This window comes from Anopheles cruzii, chromosome 3 (genome assembly GCF_943734635.1).
Source record: "Anopheles cruzii chromosome 3, idAnoCruzAS_RS32_06, whole genome shotgun sequence".
NCBI classification, from domain to species: domain Eukaryota; kingdom Metazoa; phylum Arthropoda; class Insecta; order Diptera; family Culicidae; genus Anopheles; species Anopheles cruzii.
In genome coordinates this window covers 59874545-59883471 of record NC_069145.1, presented here as the reverse complement: position 1 = coordinate 59883471, position 8927 = coordinate 59874545, and the positions used below count along the sequence as shown (strand labels likewise).

The window sequence follows — 8927 nt, the reverse complement described above, 5'->3', positions numbered from 1 at the left end:
TCTCGTTACAGTATTTATTTACCCACGCACACCTTTCGTCCCGGAAACTTGTTCAAATGGTGCGCTTTTGGGTGAAAAGTTTACGTTCGAGATGGTGCTCCGTGTTTTGTTCGTTGCCCGTTAGTTCCTCTAAAACGACGGAGGCCTTACAGAGTTCTATTGTACCAAGGGGGTTCGGGTGGGACATTCTCGTTTGCGAGGGTCTGCTAAGGCTTTTACATTAATTAACACAACACATTTTACTATCCCTCCTTTGTGTCTGCTCCGGGTGCCATATGGTGTATTGGGGCATTCGATAGGGCATTCTCTGGCTTCTTTCGTTCATCGAGCATCGTGGACACTGTCTGGCTTTTCGTTCCAAATGTGACGATGGTGACCTCTAATCAGTCTGTCGTTTAATATTCTAGTCTTGACCTGTATTTAGGGGAGCATTTTAGACAAACACCAAAGGCTTTATGTAGCCCTTATTGCTTCATTCTCGAACAACGGATCGGTTTTAAGTTGCGGTTGCAACAACACACCGTGCTTTGTTGAAACCGTGCGCTTCCGTAGGCAGAATCGTAACTCAATAAACACCACAACACCGAATGCAAAAAGTGGCCACCGGCAGAAGGTAAGCAACGGGGCCATCGGAAGGCACCGAGCATCGTTCCAACTTCCTCAATCAATATTTACATACGGTGAACCTGACAACATTCGCCGGTTTGCCGGTTTGCCACTTTCACTTGTCCCCATTCCCGGGGTCCAATGTTTGTCGTCGGAAACCCAACACCGCTCGGGTGCGCAGTCCCTTAGCCTCGCCAAACAACCTACCGTAACACGCCCTGGCTGGCCAGAGAACCTTCAGGTGTTATCAATCTTATCGGCTCGACGGGGCCGCTCGATCAGAAAATGGAAACCCAGAGGCAACGTTTTGGGCGCTGGACGCCCCAGCGTTGCGAAGGTTGCGGAGACCGCTACGCATGTTTTCTTATCATTCCGATAACCATTCGTGTGTGTGTGTGTACACTTGACCCGTTTTTATTCAGGAAATGTGCGATGGCGTGATAAAGCCACCCAAAACACTTGTTTCGTCCGGTTGTGTGAGGACCGGAATACCTCGCTGTTAACCGAAAACATGGCAACTATTTCGCTTCATTAAGGCAACAAACTAAGGGTCTCCAAGGGACAGCGATTTGAAGTCAATTAAGATAATCTATTCTACACAGAAAACGGAGTTCATTTGCGAGGTTCGTTTGTGGCAGCCGAGAGCGCGCCCCGCTTGAGGTTGTTAGGTGAAAATGGCCACTGATGTCTGAGAAAATATTGTCCCACAACCTGGCTGACCGAGATTGCTTTCATTTCAAATCACATTACACCGCGCGTGAGAAGATCAAGATGGAGCATAAATTATCTTTCGCATCCGGTCCCAATCCGCCTTTCTTCCGGATCGCATCTTTTTCGCACGGGCCGCGGACGCTCTTTCTGGGTATGGCCGCGCGTCGTCTTCCCACCGAAAGTGGCCAGAGCTTATTAAGAGGGGTGAAACTGCAGTCCGTGCAGTGTCGTAAAATACGGTTTCTCAATAATTAACCATAGCGGCTGGGTCAGCGTCAAGTGGCAGAGGGCGACTTCCACGCTCTAATCCATCCTACGCCGACGGGCCCACGCCCCCCAGGTTCGGCCCATTGAGCAACGGGTTCAAATCCCATTAACCTTCCGCGTCGGACGCGTCGCGGGGAGATCGCGATCAATTGAATTAAGACTCCTCGGAGAATCGTTCGCCGCAACGGCCAGCCCATCCCATCCCATCCCGGTTACGAGCGTGTCACGATGTCACGACCCAATTAATAAGCGGTCGCCGCCGCCGTTGTCGGCCAGAAAAAGGGCCTCGCCACTGGAACCGAACACCATACTTTGGTTGACTCAGCGCAGTTCGGCGCAGTTTTTCGAGTCCAATTTCATGCGTCGTCGTTCTCGAAGGTCTCGGCTTAAAAGGCGGTCAACTAATGAAAATATTATTTGTTATCTCCCCGGTCAGCTGTGTACGATTAGTCACCGAGCGCAGGTTGAAAGGTGTCCAGTGAATCAGTGCCGGTAACTAGGGCGTAAACTAGAACGTCGGGAGCCTCGCCTAATGACGTCACATTACCGGCGACGAGTGACTCGATACCCGCGCTGATCGGTGGTCTGCTGATTGGTCTGGACCCGTAATTGGGCCCGGCGCGTCGATCACTGTCCTCAGACGGCGGCGGCGGCCCATTCCGGCGGAAGCTTCCTCACAGTGAGCGAGATAGAGACTGTGTGTGTGTGCGTGCGAGACAGAGATACGGCGAGTAAGAAGAGTGGTCACCTGTCGCGAAAAAGGCAGTACAAAACGCCGGGACCGGCGGCGGTGGCCGCTGAGTCCGATGTGCGCCGTCTGTGCGATCGGTTCCAGTCCCGTGTTGTTGCGATCGATGTGCCGCGCTGGCGTTTGGCGGAAGTATGACGCGGCGGCCAGCAGAAGTGGCCTATCGTAGGCCGGCACCGGAACCCCGGTCCGGATCCCGCGCCGTGCTGGTGCTGCTGGCGGTTCTCGGCTGTGCCGTGCTGCCGAGCGCCGGCCAATACTACACGACCCGCGATCCGCGATGGTACTCGCGTGAGGGCGACTTTAACTACAAAATTCCCAACCCCGGGGAACCGGAATATCGGTGAGTGTTTGTCGATGTCGATGCGGTGTGGTGCAGTGCGTCAAAGTGTGAAGGAATGCCAAATCGGTGGCTTGATCGAGCAGGGAGGTAGTCACGTATCGTGGACGTGCATCGTTTAACGCTTCCAATGTGATTGTTTGCTCTCCGAGTTGGAGTTTTACGCTTTAGACTATTAGAATATTGAAAGTTTCCAATCTGTTTTAGGTTTAAAATTTCACTAACAGTGTAACAGCGTAAACTTAAATGCACCAGTTATTCTATTTGTTTTCGTTATTCACTCGCATGTCCAATAGTAAAAATTTTGCTTTGATTCCTTGAACTGACTGTGAGATTTCCTTGAAAATTCCTTAAACTGAGCATGAAATTTACACGATCAACAACTTCAGCCACCTTACTCACGATCGTGTGCGAATTAATGTCGAACCCTTGCAGAACCTACACGTTCAACAATAGACGATATGGCTATTACCAACCGAATGGCTACGGCCAGCAATACCCGGGACAGAACCTTCCCGGCCAGTATCCCACCAACACCGGACTAGGAGACGATCGCTTCAAATACGATCCGGTAAGTCGAATACTTAAGTTAATCTTAGAAGCTCTGTAGTGTAAGAAGTAGTTGTGCTGAATACGTTTCGAGCGTGCGTTTCAAAGGCTTTTTTTAATGTTCATCTACGTCGATACAAGCAATGTCAAAGTTTTCTTACATCGTTGATATTTCGTGTATATTTTATTTAGCTTTTTGCAGTAATAGCCCTTTTCTAAAATAATAGAAGGCATTAAAAAATCGCTTACTATATTCGCTGGTCGCTAATTGTTAATTCCAAGAATTCAAACATTCCGGGGACCCAAGTTAAAAGGCAAAAGTGGCATTCATTTTAGCAACGATTTTATTGATCGGAAATTTCTTTAAATACCTTTTGGAAGTCAGTTACTTCCTCGCTTGATGGTTTTCCACAACTATTTGAAGGGTTTTTGCTGAAGCGAACTACCAAGATCCAATATAAGTTTGAATGTCATTTTTAATGTAGATTCAATCCAACTTTTTAACAGTCTTTAAAGTGTCAGAACGATACATGAACCTTTCCTTGATCATTTAATACATCCTTGGACTTTCGATTTGTTCGTTGGTTAGATCTCAATATTTGAAAGTATGAATCCAATTTGCAGTTTTCGTTGCATACTAAACTACGATTTGAAATATGGATTTAGATACGAAAGGCAGCCATTTTTTCAACATAATTAAAATACCGTGCTGTGTGTGCCATGTTTGATCGTCGTTTTCAATCTGGTTCAATTTGAAGCATATGACTTTATGGAAAACACTCTCGCCTTCAGTATCTCGCCTCTCCGCGAAAGATGTAGCGAATCAAGGTAATCTTATATACCACATGCCGCTGACCTACATCAATCCGGCGCAACCCGCATTCGGTTGCGGTTGTAACTTGATGATCATGATCCACTGCGGACGCCCAAGAACTGCCGCCTTCGCGAGCGGCAAGACAAAAAATCGATTGAAGCATAATGCAAAACATTCGTTCCATCTGTCCGCGCGTGCATACAATTAGCAATCTGTGCCAAGACTTACTATGTCCCGCGCGCGGCGGTTTCACTTTCCGGCGCATCACACGGCCCGTAAATGGGTTCCCGTTGTGGTCGCAAACGCATCGCCGACAGCTTGCGGTAATTATCGACGGTAGTGGATCTTTCAGAGGCCGCACATGCACCGCGCGGCTGCGCCTTGAAAGTGAAACGCTTCCCACCGAACCGCTACTTTGCACACAATCCACACGACGGACGGCCACTAACCACTCCGTCTACTCCGTCGCTTCACAGAACAATCCGACGCTGGTGCAGACACCGTTCCCGGGCGTACTCGGTGGTTGGCGCGAGGATCTGCAGGGTAAGCTGCGCCGTGACTCGATGCAGCTTGACCGCGACGTCTTCGTGACCACCAACTACGGGCAGGTGCAGGGCTTTCTGGTCTACCTGTACGACAATCCGGACCCGAAAAGCCTGTACCGGCCGTGGCACAGCACGGTCGATCGGATCATGGGCAAGTGCTCGACGTTCCTCGGCATTCCGTACGCGCTGCCTCCGACGCACGAGGGTCGCTTCAAGCCGCCAAGACCGCACCGAGGCTGGCAGTTGGTGCAGGCCGTCGACTATGGACCCGCCTGTCCGCAGCCCGTCAAGTACACCGGTGCCACGAAGGGGATCCGCGACATGGACGAGGACTGTCTGTACCTGAACATCTTCTCCCCAAACGTAAGCCCCTGCGCCTCGCGTCCGTTCCCTGTGGACCCGCTTAGCTAATTGCCTTTGATTGCTTACAGACCCAAGCGGGAGTGGCCCAGCGCTACCCGGTGATGATCTACATCCACGGCGGAGAGTTCGTGCGCGGTGCTTCCAACACCTTCCCCGGGCAAATGATGGCCGCGTTCTACGATGTGGTCGTCGTGACGTTCAACTACCGGCTCGGAGCGCTCGGGTTCCTGTCGACGGGTGACGAAAACTCGCCCGGTAACTACGGTATCCTCGATCAGGTGATGGCCGTGCGCTGGGTGTACGAGAACATTGAGTCGTTTAACGGGGACCGCAACTCGATCACCCTGTTCGGTCCGGGGGCCGGTGGTGCGTCGGCCGGACTGCTGATGGTGGCACCGCAAACCCGTGACATCGTTACGCGCGTCATCGGCCAATCGGGATCGGCCCTGGCCGACTGGGCGCTGATCGAGGACAAGTGGAGGGCCCAGAACACGAGCCGTGTGTTTGGGCAGATGGTCGGGTGCTCGATCGAGACCTCCTGGAAGCTGGTGAACTGCATGCGAAACGGGCGCAGCTTCTACGAGCTCGGTAACGCCGAGTTTGCCCCGCACGTGGGTCTCTTCCCGTGGGGACCGGTGCTGGAGAACAACTTCACGTTCCCGGGCGACAACTGGTACGAGGGTTGGAACGAGCGGGACTGGCACTTCCTGTCCGAGACCCCGGAATCGCTCATCAAACGGCGGCACTACAACCGGGGTCTGCACTACATGAGTGGCGTGACGTTACAGGAGGCCGCCTTCGTGATTTCGGGCAACGAATCACTGGCTCCGTACTACGAGGTGGACGAAAGGTTCTACGACCAGAAGGTGCGCGAACTGGTGCTCCGCTACAACTACACGCTCAACCTGAACGGCACGTATGAGGCGATCAAGTATATGTACACGTACTGGCCGGATCCTTCCAACACCACCTTCATTCGGGAGCAGTACATCAACGTGAGTCCGCCGGTCAGTCTGAAAATGGACAGTCTACCATAACCCTCTCGCCCTCTCTCCCCCTTCAGCTTTTGTCGGACTTTCTGTACCGAGCACCGACGGACAAACTGATCAAGCTGCTGGTCGAGCGGAACGTTCCCGTGTACAGCTACGTCATGAACACCACGATCGAGGGCCTAAAGCTTCCCGAATGGCGCAAGGTACCGCACGACATCGAGCACTACCTGCTCACTGGGGCCCCGTTCATGGACGTAGAGTTCTTCCCGCGGCGGGCCCGGCTCGATCGGCTAATGTGGACCGACAACGACCGCAACATGAGCCACTTCTTCATGAAGACGTACTCCGACTTTGCACGCCACGGCAATCCCACGCCGACGCAGGTGCTTGGCCTCTACTTCGAGAAGGCACGCAACGGTGAGCTCAAATACCTGAACCTGAACACGACCTACAACTCGACCATTCTGATGAACTTCCGCCAAACGGAGAGTGCCTTCTGGACACAGGTAAGTCCGAGGGAACCCCTTTTCGGTACGGTATCACTTTAACCGGCCTCTCTTGCTTGCTTGCAGTACATTCCGACGGTCGTTGGGGTCATGATACCGACCTACCCACCGACCACCGAGTTCTGGTGGGAACCGAAGGAACCGCTGCAGATAGCGTTCTGGAGTTTGGCGGCCGCCTGCCTCATACTGATGGTGCTCGTTGTGGTCTGCTGCATCATGTGGCGCAACGCAAAGCGGTAAGTGGTTCCGGAATGCCGCCGGATGATCGCCAGCAGCAGCAGTAGCACCTCTGTTATCAACTCCCTTTTTCTGTTTTTAGAGAATCGGATCAACTGTACGACGAAGCCGTGTTCGGCATGGATAATCCCGAGTCGGAGCGCGATGCTAGCGTGCTGGAGAACACCATCCTGCAGGGGCAACCGTTGCGCCAGCGGGACAATATCTACGAGTACCGTGACTCACCGTCCAAGTACAGCAAAATGCCGCCCGACGCGAGCTCGATCCGATCACCGAGCAGCCTCGGCATGACCCAGGTCACCGGCAAGAGCGGTTTGACCGGGAGCCAGAGCTCCCTGCGCAGTGCCATCTCCCTGAAGGAGTCTTCGATCTCACCGATGCCGAAGGAGTCGAATTTCGATCGGAACATCAAGTACGCCGAGGACGGCATCCAGAAGAACGGCAAGGTGGCGCGGGTCGACTCCAAGAACCTGCTGGCGACCGAAACGAGCAAATCGCGCGACCGTGATCTCGGCGGTGCCACATCACCCACCGGCACCACCACCAGTGTGGGGTCAACGAACCGGTCCACCCCGGTGCCACTGTCCCGCGGTGGGACTAAGGGCAACAACGCGAGCAAAACGAACCTCATCGAGGGAATTCCACAGACGGAAGTTTAACGCAGCCGCGATCGTGAATTAGGATTTTAGGACCGTTTTAGACTAGGGCTCTACTTGCGCACAAGCCAGCGAGCGTACCGCTACATCCCAATCACATACATACCGTAGCTAGCATCGTCCTTCTGGCCCCTTTCCAGTGTGGAGGTTTACCGGCGGCGGGGGGAATGACTGGACGAGGCTGGGTTAGGTTAGATTTTAAAGTATCGGCAGCCGTACTGTAGCCGTTAGACGATGTTAGGATAAGCGAAAAGCGGTTCAAAGGCGACGTAATGGGAATCAAATCTACAATAGATTGTGTGGTCCGTTCGCACGTAAGACGAAACCGAGCACCAAGTGCCTTAAATATGAGCCGCAAATGGCATTTAACTTGCCGACCGCACCAGTCCTTAAGTCCTAGGGGTTAAGAGCGAGGTGGCGATAATAATAGTTCAGTGTTTCATCGTTTACGTGTTTACCATTTGTAAATATCGATGCATCCTGTTGTCAGTGTCAGTGTATCCGTCCAATTTGTGTTTAGTTCATCACGCGCGCGCGACGCGAGTCCGTGTTTGTGTCCGTATTGTCCGTGATTGTTTACCACTTAAGTTTAGTCGTATCGTACCGTATTTTATGTTACATCTAAGTTAAGGTTTTATTGTCATTTTAGTTTCACCATCCGGTGTAAGTCGAGCGCTCTGCTTCTCTGTCCCCCTTTAATTTTAATCCTATTTGATCCTCTCTTCCAGTCGATCGATCGATTTTTTAGAGCATTATCAAAACTTATTTTGGGCCAAACTGTGCAAATATTACCGTATTCGGAAGCAGCCAGCGAAGCGAGTGGCAATGCCAGAGCCTGGAAAATGGTGGCTTCATCCGTGAAGAACTCTCTGTTTTCTGGTCTCTGTTCCATGCTCGGGAACTTCGCTGTGCGCTCTGTTTCCATCTATTTACAACTTTGTTAAGGATAGTTCTATTCGTCTTTAAATACTTCGTACTTCGTAGATTTGTCTCCTACACGAGCTTAGAATCGTTCAGCTACCAATAAGTCCAACCCGGTTTTTTTTTTATCTAGCGTAGGTAAGAGCGAAGGAAATGAGTGTAAATATATTTTCATTTCAACTAAAAATTACCATTTAAGTATTACGTGATTGACACAGCGAAAGTAGCATCCAGCGTACATTGAACATTTTAATCGACCACTATACTTCTAAGTTTTATGTATGGATTTCGTAAACACGACGTTACGAAGAAAAAAAAGGAAACGAATAAAATAAATTTTAAACTAATGTGGTTCGTCCTTCCGCTTCGTGGTAGAGCCCTGTCCAAGCCGTTTCCATCCTTCCAGGACCCACACTATCGGTCCACCGAAAAATCGGTCAATCCTGTCCGGAACGGTTCTCCTATTATTTTTTCTATTATCTACTTTGCATTTCTGTTTTCTTTTCCATTTTCCATAGTTTTTCATGTTAACGTTCACGTGACTGACGCGTCGCGAATCTTTTCTCTACCATTTTTTTCCTTTCGACTGATTCTGGGTTGGCTAAAATAAGTTTTCCATCTTCGTATTTCGTAACAATTGTATTTCAATGAACTGTGTTTGGGAGTGATGGG

General features: G+C 51.1%; 1 protein-coding gene across 1 annotated transcript; it reads left to right on the top strand.

Moving 5' to 3' along the window:
• Positions 1-2465: 2465 nt before the first annotated feature.
• Positions 2466-8505, top strand: LOC128274590 (liver carboxylesterase 1). Its single transcript, XM_053012827.1, has 7 exons — positions 2466-2675; positions 3108-3243; positions 4512-4943; positions 5012-5938; positions 6007-6441; positions 6508-6677; positions 6761-8505. The coding sequence occupies exons 1-7, from the start codon at positions 2467-2469 to the stop codon at positions 7335-7337; spliced, it is 2886 nt and encodes a 961-aa protein (XP_052868787.1). The 5' UTR covers position 2466; the 3' UTR covers positions 7338-8505.
• The last annotated feature ends 422 nt before the right edge of the window (positions 8506-8927 follow it).